Source organism: Oncorhynchus kisutch, linkage group LG15, assembly GCF_002021735.2.
Source record: "Oncorhynchus kisutch isolate 150728-3 linkage group LG15, Okis_V2, whole genome shotgun sequence".
NCBI lineage: Eukaryota > Metazoa > Chordata > Actinopteri > Salmoniformes > Salmonidae > Oncorhynchus > Oncorhynchus kisutch.
Genome location: NC_034188.2, coordinates 60,193,318 through 60,216,515, shown reverse-complemented (window position 1 = coordinate 60,216,515; position 23,198 = coordinate 60,193,318). Strand labels below are relative to the sequence as shown.

The 23,198-nt window shown below is 44.0% G+C and overlaps 1 protein-coding gene across 6 annotated transcripts in view; it reads right to left on the bottom strand.

Moving 5' to 3' along the window:
* LOC109905613 (schwannomin-interacting protein 1) overlaps positions 1-23,198 on the bottom strand; it is a 346,524-nt gene that overhangs the window by 26,314 nt on the left and 297,012 nt on the right. Inside the window, exon 1 of one of the 6 annotated variants that reach the window (XM_020503087.2) lies at positions 883-1,338. The exons of the other annotated variants lie outside the window; for them this stretch is intronic. Within the exon in view, the coding sequence (XP_020358676.2) occupies positions 883-912 (30 nt within the window). The 5' untranslated portion in view covers positions 913-1,338. Of the gene's footprint in view, positions 1-882; positions 1,339-23,198 lie in introns of those variants that run through there. 6 annotated transcript variants of the gene reach the window in all.

Genomic DNA, 23,198 nt, shown 5'->3' with positions numbered 1-23,198 from the left:
CTATCATCTCCATTTGATTTTTACATCTACGTCTTTTCCTCCTCCTCCTCCTCTCCCTCCTCCTCCTCCCCCTCCTCCTCCTCCCCTCCTCTCCCTCCTCCTCCTCCTCCTCCTCCTCCTTCTCTCCCTCCTCCCCCTCCCCATCCTCCTCCTCCCCCTCCTCCTCCCCCCTCCCCCCTCCTCCTCCTCCCCCTCCTCCTCCTCCCCCTCCTCCCCTCCCTGCATTACAACAGCCATGCCGTCTTTATTCTTGCTATGAGGAAAGTAAAGCTCAAGTGATGTACTGCACTACTTGAACGCTGCACTCATCTAATCATTCCTCCCATTCCTCATGAAGTAAAGTGGGACACTTCTGTCGCAGTCTGGAGGTGCCATTTCCAACCCACCCGCCCACGCACTCTCACATCGCACGCACAGACAGACAGACAGACAGACAGAAACAGCTCACCCTTCCCAGACATCTATTGATCAGGCTCAGCCCAGGGGAAAGGGGGGAGGAGGGACATTATTCCCTGAAGTCAAATGTGCGCTTAGCAACCGCCCTAGTCATCCACTTCCCAAACCCATCCCATCATACAAACACCAAACCCCACTGGGATGTGCCTGACAGCCATGACAAACAAACCCCTGCAAGATACGACAATCACTAATGACAGTCAGTCAGTATTACATGATGGAAACATTTGGGAAAACACACATGCATACCAGTCCTACTGCAGTATCTTCTCCCCTGGAGGGGCAAGCTCAACCACAGAGCAGCGAAGCCCTGACCTGCCTGCCTGCTCCACAACAGCTAACATAACACATCCTCTACTACACTAACAGCGTTCTGTCTAGCCTCAGCGCTCGTCCCAGCTAGCCTCAGTCAGTGTCCTGTCTTACCTGGTGAGAACAGTTTTCCTGGTGAACCATCCTTCACAGCATCCTAGACAGGTGCAGGCTGGCTGCGCCTCGGGAATGACAACGGGAATGGGATTGGGTGAGGATTCCCAAAACTGCTGCAGTTTGCTGGCGAGGAGAGGTGGGAGAGATCCAGCCCAGTCCCAATCCGGACAGAGAGACCAGAGAGAGAAAGAGACTGACTGTATGTCTGTGTTCTGGTCTCACGCTCTACTGATCCTGCTGCTACTGATATGGCTGCTCCTCTCCTCTGTCGTGTCCTCTCTCTCGTTTTCTCTCTTTCACTCTGTCTGTCTGTCTGTCTGAGAGAAGGGTAGGATCTGATCACTTCTTTTCCAAAAGAGAGGGAAAGGTAGGGTGGGAAAGAACTAAAAAAGGGAGGGGAGTGAGAAAGAGGAGGAGAAACAGAAAGGGAGAGTGAATCTGTGGCCGTCTCTCTCCCTGCCGGGAACGGGGGAGGGGCAGAGTGACTCATTACAGACACAGTCAGCCAATGGGGTGGTAGGACAGGGAGGGGGAGACAGGGGGGCGGGCTGCGGGATCAGAGGGGGAGGTGGCCTTCCGTTGGCCTACAGAGGTGGAAACGTCCCACAGAGAGAGAGAAAAGAAAGGGGGAGGAGGGGGAGAGAAAAGAAGCAAGGGGGAAGAGGGTGGGTGAGAGAGGGGAGGAAGAGAAGTGACTCCCATACCAAACACCTTTCATCTCAGTCTCTAAATCTTCTCTAAGTGCTATGACACTATCTTAATACTGTTATCTATGACCTAATTACAGTATTTTGGGGATATCAGAAGTCTGCATGGTGCCTTTAAAAACAGAAGAATGTTTGAATGTATGGCTAACGGCAAACAGCACATCATGTTCATATTCACAGGTTTTCACTACTTGTGAACAGTTGACTATTTTCTCAGCGTTGGTGTCTATGACTATAACAGGATATAAGTGTCTGTTTGGGGCGTAGCTCCTTTCCTCTCTGTCCCTCTTCCGGTCCCCCTGTGGTACAGGATTATAATCGGTCTGGAACAGATGGCCTCTCTATAATCCACCAGCAGGGAAGGCCACCCTGGATGTACTCTCCACCGTTCCCTCTATCCCTCCAAAATGACATAACAATAATGAGGCTATATACAGGGGGTACCGGTACTGAGTCAATGGGGGGGGGGTACAGGTTAGTCGAGGTCATTTGTACATGTAGGTAGGGGCAAAGTGACTATGCATAGATACTAAACAGCGAGCAGCAGCAGTCAAAAAAATAGCCATTATCATCACCATTATCTTCGCCACTATCTTGCAGAGTATTCAACAAATCTTCTAGATCAAAGTATATTATTTTGTATTGGTAGTCCATGATGAAATGATAGCTTGGCTACTGTGCGGAAGGACAGAACACTCTCTCCATCCATCCATCAATCTCTCTCTCCCTCCATCCAATGATCTCTCTCTCCCTCCCTCCATCCTCTCTCCGGTCAGAGATAGACAGATGTCTCCCACACCGTATGCCCTCGCTGGTATGTGATTGAGAGATCGCTCTTTCTGTCTGTTATTGATCTCTGTTGGGTAATGGTGCCATTTCCCGACAAGCCCAGTCCAGGGTTTGATAACCTGGAAGTAGATGGATGTTGTTCCTGGTCTGATCTGAGTGGCCAGGCTCTGGAGCGTTGACTATGGTCTGGAAGGGTCAACAGGGTTAACAGTGGCCCTCTGGGCTTACAGTAGGAAGTCCAATATGACAGAATAGAGAGGAACACTACATACTACAGCTACATTGAGGAAGGATCCAGTGTTTCACTAGTACTAACCATCAGCATTTTACTACTTCCCTTTCTAGAATAACTACACTAATAAAACACAGTAGGAATACGAATACACACACACACACACACACACACACACACACACGCTCCCTGAGCTATGGTTTGATATGAGAGGACCCAGCCCCCAACTCTCTCTCCTCCATCGCCATGGTAGCAGACACTTCCTGCTGACCTCCAGTTGGTTGTCAAGGTTTCGTGAATCTGAATCAAGGGCAAGGTGGACACACAAGAGCACATACACATACACATGAGACCGTTAACACACACATGCATACACACACATGTACGCATGAATGCACGCGGGTGCCCAGACACACACACACACACCACATGAGGTTGGTGGGACCTTAATTGGGGAGAACGGCTCATAGTAATAGCTGGAGTGGAATAGGTGGAATGGTATCAAATATGTCAAACAAGTCTTTGATACCATTCCATTTGCTCCGTTCCAGCCATTATTATGAGCAGTCCTCCCCTCAGCAGCCTCCTGTGACACACACACACACACACACACACACATACACACAAATATCCAAAGATCTGATTATCTACTATACCTATTGGCAGCAGATTACAGCCCAACCCAACCCAACAGGGAGTAGCCTAGATAGACGTTATAATCTAGAGACAAGAATCTGTAGATTCTGACTCAAACTGCTACAGAATGTCAATGTGTTTTTTTGTTGTCATTTATAATATGTGAATATCATCAAACTGTGCACTGTGTTTTAGAGTAATCTCTTCGAGAATGTGTGTACACCTATGTGTGTGTGTGTGTCCGCATAATGCAGTGGAGTCAGTGTTGGAGTAGTTCCAGGGAGCAGGCCCAGCCCTCTGCCTCTCTCCTCTCATCCCTCCTCCACCTCCTCCAACACAGAAACATACAGCATCAAAACAGAGCAGCTATATAAAGAGGTATATGAATGTCAGAGAACTCACTCTGTGTGTGTGTGTGTGTTTGCTGTACCTGTTTCTGAGGCTGTGGCACAGATACACACATGCAAGCGGAAATAAGAAATACCGCCAATCTAATCTGACCTGATCGATGGCCCTATGACATAAAACTGTGGACCAGATGAGAGGACAGAGCCAGTTGCCTCTAGCTGATCCCAGGTCAGATCTGACCTGATTGAGGGCCCTATGCCATACAACTGTGGACCAGATGAGAGGACAGAGCCAGTTGCCTCTAGCTGATCCCAGGTCAGATCTGACCTGATGGTTCCAGTTAGGTTTAGGTGTCAGTAGGGTAATGATCATAACTAGGCTATCACTGTGCTGTTCCAATATTAAGACACATAATATAACTCCCTCCATCCTACCTCACATCCTGCCTCACTTTGTGATGTTAATCTATGGTACCTCCCCCTCTCTTTAAAGCTGTAAAACAGTACTCTCTCTCTCTCTCTCTCTCTCTCTCTCTCTCTCTCTCTCTCTCTGACCGTGTGGCTTCAGTTACAGCCTAGCTAGGACTACAGAGCAGAGAATTGATCTCAATGTATGTCTCTGGAAGAGTCACTCTACATGCAGGTTTCACAATTGAACACATAACAGAGGATTCTCCATCTCATAATAGAATAGAAACCATTTTTTCCTCAATAGCAGTCGAAGGTTCGTTATGTTGTTAGTCGTGGGCTACAGGGATTGTTTGGGAGATTCTCATTTGGGCAAAAGACCTCAACTCCTCCGTCCTCTTTTCTCTGAAAACCGATAAATGGTTGAGTGGTCGAGGAGAGTGTTTTGATCCTTTTACACATGCATTTGGGGATTCCACCCCTGTAAATGTCATTTGCCCGATGATGTGTGAGTGGAGAGGGAGAGTCTCATTTCATACGAGTGCATTTGTTTCCACGTTTCCTCTCCTCTCCTCACCTCCTCTCCTCAATAAAGAGGGAAGGAGGGGATGGAGGAGTTAGCAAAACCAATTGAGAATCTCCCATGGTCCCTGTGAGCTCCCTGTTTAGTCAGGTTTTGGGGAGTAAGGGTCATAGTGGTCTTGTAAGTCTTGGTAATTAAAGGTTAAAGCAAGTAGTCTGTAGTGAAGTTATGGTCAAGCTGTATAGTCAGTCTGTATAGCCTGGGTGCCAGTCTGTCAGAATGGCTCTTTCCGGTCAACAGGCTGTATAGCCATGTTGAGGCTGTGTCACGGCTACAGTGCAGTGTGGCAGTAACAGACGGAGCTCTCCCTATGATCTGGCTACCACCCTCATGTACATGTTATCACACACATGGAGGGAGAGGACGAAAGAACAGACACAGTCACAGAGAGAGAGAGAGTATTATAGTATTATTTGGGTTATTATTATTTTTAGTATTATTTGTGTTTATTGGTGGATATTTCTTTCCTTTTCTTTCTCCCCCCAATTGTTTTCAATCATAGGCATGTAATACCATTGACAGCCATTACAAATTTTAATTTTAATTTCATTTTACCTTTATTTAACCAGGCAAGTCAGTTAAGAACACATTCTTATTTTCAATGACAGCCTGGGAACAGTGGGTTAACTGCCTGTTCAGGGACAGAACGACAGATTTGTACCTTGTCAGCTCGGGGGTTTGAACTCGCAACCTTCTGGTTAAAAGTCTAACGCTCTAACCACTAGGCTACGCTGCCGCCCCAAATAACCATCCCACAATAGGGAAGGGGGAGTTTATAGGTTCAAAGGTCTCCCAGACTACCTGCCACACCTCCCCCAGAACACCCTTTGAGTTGTTGCTGTTTTAACCCTGTAACCACGCGGAATTAACCCTGTAACCACGCGGAATTAACCCTGTAACCACGCGGAATTAACCCTGTAGCCACGCTGAATTAACCCTGTAACCACGCGGAATTAACCCTGTAGCCACGCGGAATTAACCCTGTAACCACGCGGAATTAACCCTGTAGGCACGTGGAATTAACCTTGTAACCACGCTGAATTAACCCTGTAACCACGCGGAATTAACCCTGTAGCCACGCGGAATTAACCCTGTAACCACGCGGAATTAACCCTGTAACCACACGGAATTAACCCTGTAGCCACTCGGAATTAACCCTGTAACCACGCGGAATTAACCCTGTAGCCACGCGGAATTAACCCTGTAACCACGCGGAATTAACCCTGTAACCACGCGGAATTAACCCTGTAGCCACGCGGAATTAACCCTGTAACCACGCCGAATTAACCATGTAGCCACACCGAATTAACCCTGTAGCCACGCGGAATTAACCCTGTAGCCACGCGGAATTAACACTGTAACCATGCGGAATTAACCGTGTAACCATGCGGAATTAACCCTGTAACCACGCGGAATTAAACCTGTAGCCATGCAGAATTAACCCTGTAACCACGCGGAATTAACCCTGTAACCACGCGGAATTAACCCTGTAGCCACGCGGAATTAACCCTGTAGCCACGCGGAATTAACACTGTAACCACGCGGAATTAACCGTTTAACCACGCGGAATTAACCCTGTAACCACGCAGAATTAACCGTGTAACCACGCGGAATTAACCCTGTAGCCACGCGGAATTAACCCTGTAGCCACGCGGAATTAACACTGTAACCACGCGGAATTAACCGTGTAACCACGCGGAATTAACCCTGTAACCACACGGAATTAACCATGTAACCACGCAGAATTAACCCTGTAGCCACGCAGAATTAACCCTGTAGCCACGCGGAATTAACCCTGTAGCCACGCGGAATTAACCCTGTAGCCACGCGGAATTAACCCTGTAGCCACGCGGAATGAACCCTGTAGCCACTCGGAATTAACACTGTAACCACGCGGAATTAACCCTGTAGCCACGCGGAATTAACCCTGTAACCACGCGGAATTAACCCTGTAACCACGCGGAATTAACCCTGTAGCCACGCGGAATTAACCCTGTAACCACGCCGAATTAACCATGTAGCCACACCGAATTAACCCTGTAGCCACGTGGAATTAACACTGTAGCCACGCGGAATTAACCCTGTAACCACGCGGAATTAACCCTGTAACCACGCGGAATTAACCCTGTAGTCACGCCGAATTAACACTGTAACCACGCGGAATTAACCGTGTAACCACGCGGAATTAACCCTGTAACCACACGGAATTAACCATGTAACCACGCAGAATTAACCCTGTAGCCACGCAGAATTAACCATGTAGCCACGCGGAATTAACCCTGTAGCCACGCGGAATTAACCCTGTAGCCAAGCGGAATTAACCTTGTAGCCACGCGGAATTAACCCTGTAGCCACGCGGAATTAACCCTGTAGCCACGCGGAATTAACCCTGTATCCACGCGGAATTAACCCTGTAGCCACGCGGAATTAATACTGTAACCACGCGGAATTAACCGTGTAACCACGCGGAATTAACCGTGTAACCACGCGGAATTAACCCTGTAGCCACGCGGAATTAACCCTGTAGCCACGCGGAATTAACCCTGTAGCCAAGCGGAATTAACCTTGTAGCCACGCGGAATTAACCCTGTAGCCACGCGGAATTAACCCTGTAGCCACGCGGAATTAACCCTGTATCCACGCGGAATTAACCCTGTAGCCACGCGGAATTAATACTGTAACCACGCGGAATTAACCGTGTAACCACGCGGAATTAACCGTGTAACCACGCGGAATTAACCCTGTAGCCACGCGGAATTAACCGTGTAACCACGCGGAATTAACCCTGTAGCCACGCGGAATTAACCCTGTAGCCACGCGGAATTAACCCTGTAGCCACGCGGAATTAACCCTGTAGCCACGCGGAATTAACCCTGTATCCACGCGGAATTAACCCTGTAGCCACGCGGAATTAATACTGTAACCACGCGGAATTAACCGTGTAACCACGCGGAATTAACCGTGTAACCACGCGGAATTAACCCTGTAGCCACGCGGAATTAACCCTGTAGCCACGCGGAATTAACCCTGTAGCCAAGCGGAATTAACCTTGTAGCCACGCGGAATTAACCCTGTAGCCACGCGGAATTAACCCTGTAGCCACGCGGAATTAACCCTGTATCCACGCGGAATTAACCCTGTAGCCACGCGGAATTAATACTGTAACCACGCGGAATTAACCGTGTAACCACGCGGAATTAACCGTGTAACCACGCGGAATTAACCCTGTAGCCACGCGGAATTAACCGTGTAACCACGCGGAATTAACCCTGTAGCCACGCGGAATTAACCCTGTAGCCACGCGGAATTAACCATGTAGCCACGCGGAATTAACCCTGTAGCCACGCGGAATTAACCCTGTAGCCACGCAGAATTAACCCTGTAGCCACGCGGAATGAACCCTGTAGCCACTCGGAATTAACCCTGTAACCACGCGGAATTAACCCTGTAGCCACGCGGAATTAACCCTGTAACCACGCGGAATTAACCCTGTAACCACGCGGAATTAACCCTGTAGCCACGCGGAATTAACCCTGTAACCACGCCGAATTAACCATGTAGCCACACCGAATTAACCCTGTAGCCACGTGGAATTAACACTGTAGCCACGCGGAATTAACCCTGTAACCACGCGGAATTAACCCTGTAACCGCGCGGAATTAACCCTGTAGTCACGCCGAATTAACACTGTAACCACGCGGAATTAACCGTGTAACCATGCGGAATTAACCCTGTAACCACGCGGAATTAACCCTGTAGCCATGCAGAATTAACCCTGTAACCACGCGGAATTAACCCTGTAACCACGCGGAATTAACCCTGTAGCCACGCGGAATTAACACTGTAACCACGCGGAATTAACCGTTTAACCACGCGGAATTAACCGTGTAACCACGCAGAATTAACCGTGTAACCACGTGGAATTAACCCTGTAGCCACGCGGAATTAACCCTGTAGCCACGTGGAATTAACACTGTAACCACGCGGAATTAACCGTGTAACCACGCGGAATTAACCGTGTAACCACGCGGAATTAACCCTGTAACCACCCCCGGAATTAACCCTGTAGCCATGCAGAATTAACCCTGTAACCACGCGGAATTAACCCTGTAGCCACGCGGAATTAACACTGTAACCACGCGGAATTAACCGTTTAACCACGCGGAATTAACCCTGTAACCACGCAGAATTAACCGTGTAACCACGCGGAATTAATCCTGTAGCCACGCGGAATTAACCCTGTAGCCACGCGGAATTAACACTGTAACCACGCGGAATTAACCGTGTAACCACGCGGAATTAACCCTGTAACCACACGGAATTAACCATGTAACCACGCAGAATTAACCCTGTAGCCACGCAGAATTAACCCTGTAGCCACGCGGAATTAACCCTGTAGCCACGCGGAATTAACCCTGTAGCCAAGCGGAATTAACCCTGTAGCCACGCGGAATTAACCCTGTAACCACGCTGAATTAACCCTGTAGCCACGCGGAATTAACCCTGTATCCACGCGGAATTAACCCTGTAACCACGCGGAATTAACCCTGTAGCCACGCGGAATTAACCCTGTAACGGAATTAACCCTGTAGCCACGCGGAATTAACCCTGTAACCATGCTGAATTAACCCTGTAACCACTCGGAATTAACCCTGTAGCCACGCGGAATTAATACTGTAACCACACGGAATTAACCGGGTAACCACGCGGAATTAACCGTGTAACCACGCGGAATTAACCGTGTTACCACGCGGAATTAACCCTGTAGCCACGCGGAATTAACCGTGTAACCACGCGGAATTAACCCTGTAGCCACGCGGAATTAACCCTGTAGCCACGCGGAATTAACCCTGTAGCCACGCGGAATTAACCCTGTAGCCACGCGGAATTAACCCTGTAACCACGCGGAATTAACCCTGTAACCACGCGGAATTAACCCTGTAACCACGCGGAATTAACCCTGTAGCCACGCGGAATTAACCCTGTAACCACGCGGAATTAAACCTGTAACCACGCGGAATTAACCCTGTAGCCACGCGGAATTAACCCTGTAGCCACGCGGAATTAACCCTGTAGCCACGCGGAATTAACCCTGTAGCCACGCGGAATTAACCCTGTAGTCACGCCGAATTAACACTGTAACCACGCGGAATTAACCGTGTAACCATGCGGAATTAACCCTGTAACCACACGGAATTAACCCTGTAGCCATGCAGAATTAACCCTGTAACCACGCGGAATTAACCCTGTAACCACGCGGAATTAACCCTGTAGCCACGCGGAATTAACACTGTAACCACGCGGAATTAACCGTTTAACCACGCGGAATTAACCGTGTAACCACGCAGAATTAACCGTGTAACCACGTGGAATTAACCCTGTAGCCACGCGGAATTAACCCTGTAGCCACGTGGAATTAACACTGTAACCACGCGGAATTAACCGTGTAACCACGCGGAATTAACCGTGTAACCACGCGGAATTAACCCTGTAACCACCCCCGGAATTAACCCTGTAGCCATGCAGAATTAACCCTGTAACCACGCGGAATTAACCCTGTAGCCACGCGGAATTAACACTGTAACCACGCGGAATTAACCGTTTAACCACGCGGAATTAACCCTGTAACCACGCAGAATTAACCGTGTAACCACGCGGAATTAACCCTGTAGCCACGCGGAATTAACCCTGTAGCCACGCGGAATTAACCCTGTAACCACGCTGAATTAACCCTGTAGCCACGCGGAATTAACCCTGTATCCACGCGGAATTAACCCTGTAACCACGCGGAATTAACCCTGTAGCCACGCGGAATTAACCCTGTAACGGAATTAACCCTGTAGCCACGCGGAATTAACCCTGTAACCATGCTGAATTAACCCTGTAACCACGCGGAATTAACCCTGTAGCCACGCGGAATTAATACTGTAACCACGCGGAATTAACCGGGTAACCACGCGGAATTAACCGTGTAACCACGCGGAATTAACCGTGTAACCACGCGGAATTAACCCTGTAGCCACGCGGAATTAACCGTGTAACCACGCGGAATTAACCCTGTAGCCACGCGGAATTAACCCTGTAGCCACGCGGAATTAACCCTGTAGCCACGCGGAATTAACCCTGTAGCCACGCGGAATTAACCCTGTAGCCACGCAGAATTAACCCTGTAACCGCGCGGAATTAACCCTGTAACCACGCGGAATTAACCCTGTAACCACGCAGAATTAACCCTGTAGCCACGCGGAATTAACCCTGTAACCACGCGGAATTAAACCTGTAACCACGCGGAATTAACCCTGTAGCCACGCGGAATTAACCCTGTAGCCACCCGGAATTAACCCTGTAGCCACGCGGAATTAACCCTGTAGCCACGCGGAATTAACCCTGTAACTACGTGGAATTAACCCTGTAACCACACGGAATTAACCCTGTAACCACGCAGAATTTACCCTATAGCCACGCGGAATTAACCCTGTAACCACGCAGAATAAATTCGTAAAAAATAGACGTTCATCCATTATGCATCAAATTTCAAAGGGAAACCAAGAGATCTTGTTGAGAGAGAGAGATATACAGAAAGACAGGGATAGAAAACATCTCCTGAGTTTGTGTGTAAAAAAAGAACACCGTCTCTTTAAAGAGTTGCCCTGCGCTAGCAAGGAATTCTGGCAGGGATAGAGTCTGTGCGTGTCTGCTCTGAACAGGACTTTTATTTTTAGCCTAGTGCACCTCAGCTCAGCGACACACACACACACACACAATGCACTCTGTAATCTAACACAGACAACCCAACCAATTCACCAGCACCACAGCGATCAAATCAAATTTATTTATATAGCCCTTCGTACATCAGCTGATATCTCAAAGTGCTGTACAGAAACCCAGCCTTAAACTCCAAACAGCAAGCAATGCAGGTGTAGAAGCACCCATGGTTGCTCATAGAGGAGGGAGGGAAAGAGAGAGAGAGAGAGACTATGACTGACCCAAACTTAAGGAAAGCTTTGACTATGTACAGACTCAGTGAGTATAGCCTTGCTATTGAGAAAGGCCGCCGTAGGCAGACCTGGCTCTCAAGAGAAGACAGGCTATGTGCACACTGCCCACAAAATTAGGTGGAAACTGAGTTGCACTTCCTAACCTTCTTCCCTATGTATGACCATATTAGAGACACATATTTCACAGAAAACAAACCCGATTTTGATAAACTCCCATATCTACTGGGTGAAATAACAGTGCGCCATCACAGCAGCAAGATTTGTGACCTGTTGCCAGAAGAAAAGGTCAACACAATTGTAAATACAACCCATATTTATGCTTATTTATTTAAGCATTATTTATTTTCCCTTGTGTACTTTAACCATTTGTACATCGTTACAACACTGCATATATACGTAATATGACATTTGTAATGTCTTTATTATTTTGGAACTTCTGTGAGTGTAATGTTTACTGTTCATTTTTATTGTTTATTTCAGTTTTGTATATTATCTACTTCACTTGCTTTGGCAATGTTAACGTATGTTTCCCATACCAATAAAGGCCTTAAATTGAATTGAATTGAGAGAGAGAGAACAAACACACCCAAACCACTGTGCCTGACTCTGCCCTTTGTTCTAGTGTAATACCCACTGACAGCAAGGTGATGGATGGCTGTTTCAACTCTCTCTTTCAACTAAAACCATGCTGCTATTCTCTCCCTCTGCTTTTCTCTTTCATTTCCACGCTATAAAGCTATAGGGCCTTGCTCTTTCTCTCTTTCATATTTTGTGATGTTGATCTATGGTACCTCCCCCTCTCTCTCTCTCTCTCTCTCTCTCTCTCTCTCTCTCTCTCTCTCTCTCTCTCTCTCTCTCTCTCTCTCTCTGTCTGTCTGTTGGTTTGCAGTGACTGTGCAGAATGTTGAGTGATACTGAGCTATAAATCAGCTCCTAACGGCAACATAAATCCCCATTTCCTCCGCACTATGCTCTGCCACTCACAGCCCCTCCAACCTTTCATCCTCCCAGCCCACATTTTCTTAGGGGGAGAGGGGGAGGCGGGTGAGGCAGAGAAACCGGTCTCCTGCTGTATTCTGCTTGTTCTGAGAACAGTGGGCCGTAATGTACCCTGACAGTTTGAGGAAAAAGACAATTAGCCGGGAACAGGACTGGGAGAAAGGGGGAGACAGCGAGGGCAGAGAACCAGGTGGAAAACAGTACACTTGGCTGCCCCCATAGGATAACCCTTTTTGGTTTCAGGTAGAACCCTTTCTGGTTCCAGGGAGAACTGCTTTGGGATCCACGTAGAACCCTCTCCATGTAGAACCCTCTGTGCAAGGGTTCTACCCGTTTCACAGAGGGTTCTACCTTGAACCAAAAGTGTTCTACAGCCAAATAACCCTTACTGGTTCTAGATAGCACCTTTTGTTCTAAGAGTCTAGGGTGGAACTGGAGAAAAAGTGGGGGCCGGGGTAACGGGTATTTGGCTGGAGGGACAGTATACAGTAGGGTGGTCTAGTTACGATACATTGGGTCAAGGATAGGTGAGTGGTTAGTAAAAAGGTAGGCATTTCTCTGTTGGGTATGCTGCTAGTTTGTACTGTATATCTACATTTAGACTTATAAGTGAACAGCTCCACACCTCCCTACTCTCTCTAGGAGCTCAGTGACTCACAGTGACTAAATCAGAGGAAGGGTGTGAGTGTGTGTGTGTATGCGCACGCTGAGAGACGCTGATGGAATGTGTAGCTCTGGGCTCTCCTTTTCCAGCACAGTCATTGGCTGTCCGTCCATCTCTACCCACACTCCCCATGTCTCCAGCGTTACAATCTCCCTCCACACCGACCGGGCCTCCACACTGCAGCTGGCTCGCCTTGATGACATCACACCATCACCCACACAGGAGAGGACATACCATTCCTCTCAGGGTCAGGTGTAGGGATTGTCCTGCTCTACCCTGACCTTCAACCCTATGCTGTATGTCTGGTCACAAACATCTGGTAGGGTCAGAGGCTACACAGCTAGACTCATCTCTAAAGGTGGCCTAGACTTGGGTCTAACTGCTTATCCAGGTGGCTATGTGGTGTACACTGAACTGATGCCCCGGGAGATAGATTGAATGTAGAAGGAAGGGAAGACCAGTCAAGCTGTATGAGTGTGTGTCATTAATAGATGGGGTCATCGAGACCGCCACTGATAGCACTGCACTTTTAAATCTATTGACATCAGGTGTGATTGTTTGTGTGTTTCCTGTGCCAGTCCTGTCTAGCCGCTTACACCAGACCCAAACCTGATGACTCGGAAACTTTCCTGCAACTTTTTTGTTTCCATGTGTTGTTCTATTTGTGTATGTGTGTGTGTGTTTGTGTGTGTGTGTGTACAGTATTCTCTCCCTCTCTCTGCGGTGTATGTGAAGGGGGTTATACTATATATTGTATCAGTGAAAGTTTGTATGTAAATGTCAGGTCCAGATGTGTGGCTGTGATGTCAGACACATGGTCATGTTAGAACAGCTGGACCACAGCACAGTTCCCCACCCACTGACTCCAACACTCTTTGACCACACACAGAGCTGACCACACTCGAGAGCCAACGCCATTAGCACCAGACAAACCAAGTCATTGGGACACAGTCTCAGTCTGCCTTGTAGCTGCCAGGTGGTTTAGTCCTCAAGCACATTTCCTCCACCACAAGACAACACTGCTCCAGGCCAACAGCTAAATCAGACCCCTCGCTGAACAGAACAAACCTCTGATTGTATCCACTGCAAAGTCATGACTGTCAGGCAGATGGAACAGAGAAGAGGGGACTGACTATATCACCGCAGAGTTACGTTGTGGTGTTGTCACAACGTATTGGTTCAAACTGCATCTTAGTCAGGTCAAAGCCTCTCAGATGGAAACATCACATGGTAGTAATGTAGTCGTAATATAGTGCAGGCAGGTATGATGGGAAGACAGGGGTGGCTTCTGAGTAAGACAGAGAGAGACAACAGTCCGAGTCCCAGCTAGTAATACCACATCATGGCTGGGATCATCCCCCTCTCCTCTCCTCCTCTCCAGACACACCTGCCCTTTTGTTAGACGCCACATAGCAGACAGTCCTGGAGAAAAAAAGACACCCCTCTGGCTACTGAAAGGCACGAGGTCGTTCTCTGTGCTGGGTCGATGGTGAAACACACAGTTCACTCTGGGTATGTACTATGGAACGATGGGCTGAATCATCCCTGAAGTGGGTCTACGAGAGTGAAATACATGCAGTCCTTTACAAAGAAACTGTATGGAAAAATCCATATTCTTGTACACAAATATCTAAAGAACAAGTTATAACCCAAAGTACAAAGTTTATAGGCCTTTTGCCTTTTGGTAGACCGTCATTGTACATAAGAATGTGTTCTAATCTGACTTAGTTAAATAGGGGTTTTAAAAAATATATATACTAAGTTGACCACCTCTGATATGAGAGGTGGACATGTTCCTTTACCTGAGTGTACTGTGTACTGTGTTTACCTGAGTGTACTGTGTGTACTGTGTACTGTGTTTACCTGAGTGTACTGTGTGTACTGTGTACTGTGTTTACCTGAGTGTACTGTGTACCGTGTTTACCTGAGTGTACTGTGTGTACTGTGTACTGTGTTTACCTGAGTGTAATGTGTACCGTGTTTACCTGAGTGTACTGTGTGTACTGTGTACTGTGTTTACCTGAGTGTACTGTGTACCGTGTTTACCTGAGTGTACTGTGTGTACTGTGTACTGTGTTTACCTGAGTGTACTGTGTACCGTGTTTACCTGAGTGTACTGTGTGTACTGTGTACTGTGTTTACCTGAGTGTACTGTGTACCGTGTTTACCTGAGTGTACTGTGTGTACTGTGTACTGTGTTTACCTGAGTGTACTGCCCAACTTGCTGTGTGGAATCCAAGGTTGAGCTGCAAACTCCTCCACTAATAAAAAAAACTATCTTCCCAGCTGCTGGTGATCTCTCAGAGGAAAAGTAGATAAAAAGCAGAACCTTGAAGCAGTAAGATAAACATCTGTAGAGCGACAGCAGGAGAGAGAGAAAACGGTCCGACTTTAAAGCCTGGACAGTACTGTCTGCTCACAGCGCGTGTGTTTGTGAGAGCTGTGTAGGAGGCCGGGCATGCTGGAGCGGGTACTGACACACACAGGCGGGTTAGGTAGAGTCACAGACGCTTGGGGGCTGAACCAGTCACCGGAACCCCAGCACCTGGTCATGGCCCTGCCCACCCCTAACCCCCCCTAGTCCTCCCCTGGTCTGGAACTATCCCTCCTTCCCACCCTCCCTCTGGTCCCAGCCTATCCACACTCTGCTGCTCTATCTCCCTATACCACTTCATCTCTCTCTCTCTATCAGTTTAACCCTCTCATCACTATCACTCTTCCCAGTCTTCCTCCAACTTCCATTCTGTCTTTTTCCCCACTCTCCATATTTCCTCCTACTCATCATCATTCCCTATATCCTCTATGACTGCTTGTGGTTCTATATATCCTCTATGACTGCTTGTGATTATATATATCCTCTATGACTGCTTGTGGTTCTATATATCCTCTATGACTGCTTGTGGTTCTGTATATCCTCTATGACTGCTTGTGGTTCTATATATCCTCTATGACTGCTTGTGATTATATATATCCTCTATGACTGCTTGTGGTTCTATATATCCTCTATGACTGCTTGTGGTTCTATATATCCTCTACGACTGCTTGTGATTATATATATCCTCTATGACTGCTTGCGATTATATATATCCTCTTTGACTGCTTGTGATTATGTATCCTCTATGACTGCTTGTGATTATATATATCCTCTATGACTGCTTGTGGTTCTATATATCCTCTATGACTGCTTGTGGTTCTATATATCCTCTATGACTGCTTGTGGTTCTATATATCCTCTATGACTGCTTGCGATTATATATATCCTCTTTGACTGCTTGTGGTTCTATATATCCTCTATGAATGCTTGTGGTTCTATATATCCTCTATGACTGCTTGTGATTATATATATCCTCTACGACTGCTTGTGGTTCTATAAATCTTCTTTGACTGCTTGTGATTACATATATCCTCTATGACTGCTTGTGATTATATATATCCTCTATGACTGCTTGTGATTATATATATCCTCTTTGACTGCTTGTGATTATATATATCCTCTATGACTGCTAGTGGTTCTATATATCCTCTATGACTGCTTGCGATTATATATATCCTCTTTGACTGCTTGTGATTCTATATATCCTCTATGACTGCTTGTGGTTCTATATATCCTCTATGACTGCTTGTGATTATATATATCCTCTATGACTGCTTGTGGTTCTATATATCCTCTATGACTGCTTGTGGTTCTATATATCCTCTACGACTGCTTGTGGTTCTATATATCCTCTACGACTGCTTGTGATTATATATATCCTCTATGACTGCTTGCGATTATATATATCCTCTTTGACTGCTTGTGATTATGTATCCTCTATGACTGCTTGTGATTATATATATCCTCTATGACTGCTTGTGGTTCTATATATCCTCTATGACTGCTTGTGGTTCTATATATCCTCTGACTGCTTGTGGTTCTATATATCCTCTATGACTGCTTGCGATTATATATATCCTCTTTGACTGCTTGTGGTTCTATATATCCTCTATGACTGCTTGTGGTTCTATATATCCTCTATGACTGCTTGTGATTATATATATCCTCTATGACTGCTTGTGGTTCTATATATCCTCTATGACTGCTTGTGGTTCTATATATCCTCTATGACTGCTTGTGATTATATATATCCTCTATGACTGCTTGTGGTTCTATATATCCTTTTTGACTGCTTGTGATTCTATATATCCTCTATGACTGCTTGCGATTATATATATCCTCTTTGACTGCTTGTGATTATGTATCCTCTATGACTGCTTGTGATTATATATATCCTCTATGACTGCTTATGGTTCTATATATCCTCTATGACTGCTTGTGGTTCTATATATCCTCTTTGACTGCTTGTGGTTCTATATATCCTCTATGACTGCTTGTGATTAGATATATCCCCTATGACTGCTTGCGATTATATATATCGTCTTTGACTGCTTGTGATTATGTATCCTCTATGACTGCTTGTGATTATATATATCCTCTATGACTGCTTGTGGTTCTATATATCCTCTATGACTGCTTGTGATTATATATCCTCTATGACTGCTTGTGGTTCTATATATCCTATATGACTGCTTGTGGTTCTATATATCCTCTATGACTGCTTGTGATTATATATATCCTCTATGACTGCTTGTGGCTCTATATATCCTCTATGACTGCTTGTGGTTCTATATATCCTCTATGACTGCTTGTGATTATATATATCCTCTATGACTGCTTGTGGCTCTATATATCCTCTATGACTGCTTGTGGCTCTATATATCCTCTATGACTGCTTGTGGTTCTATATATCCTCTATGACTGCTTGTGATTATATATATCCTCTATGACTGCTTGTGATTATATATATCCTCTATGACTGCTTGTGGTTCTATATATCCTCTATGACTGCTTGTGGTTCTATATATCCTCTATGACTGCTTGTGGTTCTATATATCCTCTATGACTGCTTGTGATTATATATATCCTCTATGACTGCTTGTGATTATATATATCCTCTATGACTGCTTGTTGTTCTATATATCCTCTGACTGCTTGTGATTATATATATCCTCTATGACTGCTTGTGGTTCTATATATCCTCTATGACTGCTTGTGATTATATATATCCTCTATGACTGCTTGTGGTTCTATGTATCCTCTATGACTGCTTGTGATTATATATATCCTCTATGACTGCTTGTGATTATATATATCCTCTATGACTGCTTGTGGTTCTATATATCCTCTATGACTGCTTGCGATTATATATATCCTCTTTGACTGCTTGTGATTATGTATCCTCTATGACTGCTTGTGATTATATATATCCTCTATGACTGCTTGTGGTTCTATATATTCTCTATGACTGCTTGTGGTTCTATATATCCTCTATGACTGCTTGTGGTTCTATATATCCTCTAAGACGGCTTGTGATTATATATATCCTTTATGACTGCTTGTGGTTCTATATATCCTCTATGACTGCTTGTGGTTCTATATATTCTTGATGACTGCTTGTGATTATATATATCCTCTATGACTGCTTGTGGTTCTATATATCCTCTATGACTGCTTGTGGTTCTATATATCCTCTATGACTGCTTGCGATTATATATATCCTCTACGACTGCTTGTGATTATATATGTCCTCTATGACTGCTTGTGATTATATATATCCTCTTTGACTGCTTGTGGTTCTATATATCCTCTATGACTGCTTGTGGTTCTATATATCCTCTATGACTGCTTGTGATTATATATATCCTCTACGACTGCTTGTGGTTCTATATATCCTCTATGACTGCTTGCGATTATATATATCCTCTTTGACTGCTTGTGATTATATATATCCTCTATGACTGCTTGTAATTATATATATCCTCTATGACTGCGTGTGATTATATATATCCTCTTTGACTGCTTATGATTATATATATCCTCTATGACTGCTTGTGGTTCTATATATCCTCTATGACTGCTTGCGATTATATATATCCTCTTTGCCTGCTTTGATTCTATATATCCTCTATGACTGCTTGTGATTATATATATCCTCTATGACTGCTTGTGGTTCTATATATCCTCTATGACTGCTTGTGGTTCTATATATCCTCTTTGACTGCTTGTGGTTCTATATATCCTCTATGACTGCTTGCGATTATATATATCCTCTTTGACTGCTTGTGATTATGTATCCTCTATGACTGCTTGTGATTATATATATCCTCTATGACTGCTTGTGGTTCTATATATCCTCTATGACTGCTTGTGGTTCTATATATCCTCTATGACTGCTTGTGGTTCTATATATCCTCTATGACTGCTTGCGATTATATATATCCTCTTTGACTGCTTGTGATTCTATATATCCTCTATGACTGCTTGTGGTTCTATATATCCTCTATGACTGCTTGTGATTATATATATCCTCTATGACTGCTTATGGTTCTATATATCCTCTATGACTGATTGTGGTTCTATATATCCTCTATGACTGCTTGTGGTTCTATAAATCCTCTATGACTGCTTGCAATTATATATATCCTCTTTGACTGCTTGTGATTCTATATATCCTCTAAGACTGCTTGTGGTTCTATATATCCTCTATGACTGCTTGTGATTATATATATCCTCTATGACTGCTTATGGATCTATATATCCTCTATGACTGCTTGTGGTTCTATATATCCTCTATGACTGCTTGTGGTTCTATATATACTCTATGACTGCTTGTGATTATATATATCCTCTATGACTGCTTGTCATTATATATATCCTCTATGACTGCTTGTGGTTCTATATATCCTCTATGACTGCTTGTGGTTCTATATATTCTCGATGACTGCTTGTGATTATATATATCCTCTATGACTGCTTGTGGTTCTATATATCCTCTATGACTGCTTGTGGTTCTATATATCCTCTATGACTGCTTGTGGTTCTATATATCCTCTATGACTGCTTGTGATTATATATATCCTCTACGACTGCTTGTGGTTCTATATATCCTCTATGACTGCTTGTGATTATATATCCTCTTTGACTGCTTGTGGTTCTATATATCCTCTATGACTGCTTGTGGTTCTATATATCCTCTATGACTGCTTGTGATTATATATATCCTCTATGACTGCTTGTGATTATATATATCCTCTACGACTGCTTGTGGTTCTATATATCCTCTATGACTGCTTGAGATTATATATATCTTCTTTGACTGCTTCTGATTACATATATCCTCTATGACTGCTTGTGATTATATATATCCTCTATGACTGCTTGTGAGTATATATATACTCTATGACTGCTTGTGGTTCTATATATCCTCTATGACTGCTTGTGGTTCTATATATCCTCTATGACTGCTTGTGATTATATATATCCTCTATGACTGCTTGTGATTATATATATCCTCTATGACTGCTTGTGGTTCTATATATCCTCTATGACTGCTTGTGGTTCTATATATTCTCGATGACTGCTTGTGATTATATATATCCTCTATGACTGCTTGTGGTTCTATATATCCTCTATGACTGCTTGTGGTTCTATATATCCTCTATGACTGCTTGTGGTTCTATATATCCTCTATGACTGCTTGTGATTATATATATCCTCTACGACTGCTTGTGGTTCTATATATCCTCTATGACTGCTTGTGATTATATATATCCTCTTTGACTGCTTGTGGTTCTATATATCCTCTATGACTGCTTGTGGTTCTATATATCCTCTATGACTGCTTGTGATTATATATATCCTCTATGACTGCTTGTGATTATATATATCCTCTACGACTGCTTGTGGTTCTATATATCCTCTATGACTGCTTGCGATTATATATATCTTCTTTGACTGCTTCTGATTACATATATCCTCTATGACTGCTTATGATTATATATATCCTCTATGACTGCTTGTGAGTATATATATACTCTATGACTGCTTGTGGTTCTATATATCCTCTATGACTGCTTGTGGTTCTATATATCCTCTATGACTGCTTGTGGTTCTATATATCCTCTATGACTGCTTGTGGTTCTATATATCCTCTATGACTGCTTGTGATTATATATATCCTCTACGACTGCTTGTGGTTCTATATATCCTCTATGACTGCTTGTGATTATATATCCTCTTTGACTGCTTGTGGTTCTATATATCCTCTATGACTGCTTGTGGTTCTATATATCCTCTATGACTGCTTGTGATTATATATATCCTCTATGACTGCTTGTGATTATATATATCCTCTACGACTGCTTGTGGTTCTATATATCCTCTATGACTGCTTGAGATTATATATATCCTCTATGACTGCTTGTGATTATATATATCCTCTATGACTGCTTGTGGTTCTATATATCCTCTATGACTGCTTGTGGTTCTATATATCCTCTATGACTGCTTGTGGTTCTATATATCCTCTATGACTGCTTGTGATTATATATATCCTCTACGACTGCTTGTGGTTCTATATATCCTCTATGACTGCTTGTGATTATATATATCCTCTTTGACTGCTTGTGGTTCTATATATCCTCTATGACTGCTTGTGGTTCTATATATCCTCTATGACTGCTTGTGATTATATATATCCTCTATGACTGCTTGTGATTATATATATCCTCTACGACTGCTTGTGGTTCTATATATCCTCTATGACTGCTTGCGATTATATATATCTTCTTTGACTGCTTCTGATTACATTTATCCTCTATGACTGCTTATGATTATATATATCCTCTATGACTGCTTGTGAGTATATATATCCTCTATGACTGCTTGTGGTTCTATATATCCTCTATGACTGCTTGTGATTATATATATCCTCTACGACTGCTTGTGGTTCTATATATCCTCTATGACTGCTTGCGATTATATATATCTTCTTTGACTGCTTCTGATTACATATATCCTCTATGACTGCTTATGATTATATATATCCTCTATGACTGCTTGTGAGTATATATATACTCTATGACTGCTTGTGGTTCTATATATCCTCTATGACTGCTTGTGGTTCTATATATCCTCTATGACTGCTTGTGATTATATATATCCTCTATGACTGCTTGTGATTATATATATCCTCTATGACTGCTTGTGGTTCTATATATCCTCTTTGACTGCTTGTGGTTCTATATATCCTCTATGACTGCTTGCGATTATATATATCCTCTTTGACTGCTTGTGATTATGTATCCTCTATGACTGCTTGTGATTATATATATCCTCTTTGACTGCTTGTGATTCTATATATTCTTTATGACTGATTGTGGTTCTATATATCCTCTATGACTGCTTGTGATTATATATATCCTCTATGACTGCTTATGGTTCTATATATCCTCTATGACTGCTTGTGGTTCTATATATCCTCTTTGACTGCTTGTGGTTCTATATATCCTCTGACTGCTTGTGATTATATATATCCTCTACGACTGCTTGTGGTTCTATATATCCTCTATGACTGCTTGTGATTAGATATATCCCCTATGACTGCTTGCGATTATATATATCGTCTTTGACTGCTTGTGATTATGTATCCTCTATGACTGCTTGTGATTATATATATCCTCTATGACTGCTTGTGGTTCTATATATCCTCTATGACTGCTTGTGATTATATATATCCTCTGACTGCTTGTGGTTCTATATATCCTATATGACTGCTTGTGGTTCTATATATCCTCTATGACTGCTTGTGATTATATATATCCTCTATGACTGCTTGTGATTATATATATCCTCTACGACTGCTTGTGGTTCTATATATCCTCTATGACTGCTTGCGATTATATATATCTTCTTTGACTGCTTCTGATTACATATATCCTCTATGACTGCTTATGATTATATATATCCTCTATGACTGCTTGTGAGTATATATATACTCTATGACTGCTTGTGGTTCTATATATCCTCTATGACTGCTTGTGGTTCTATATATCCTCTATGACTGCTTGTGGTT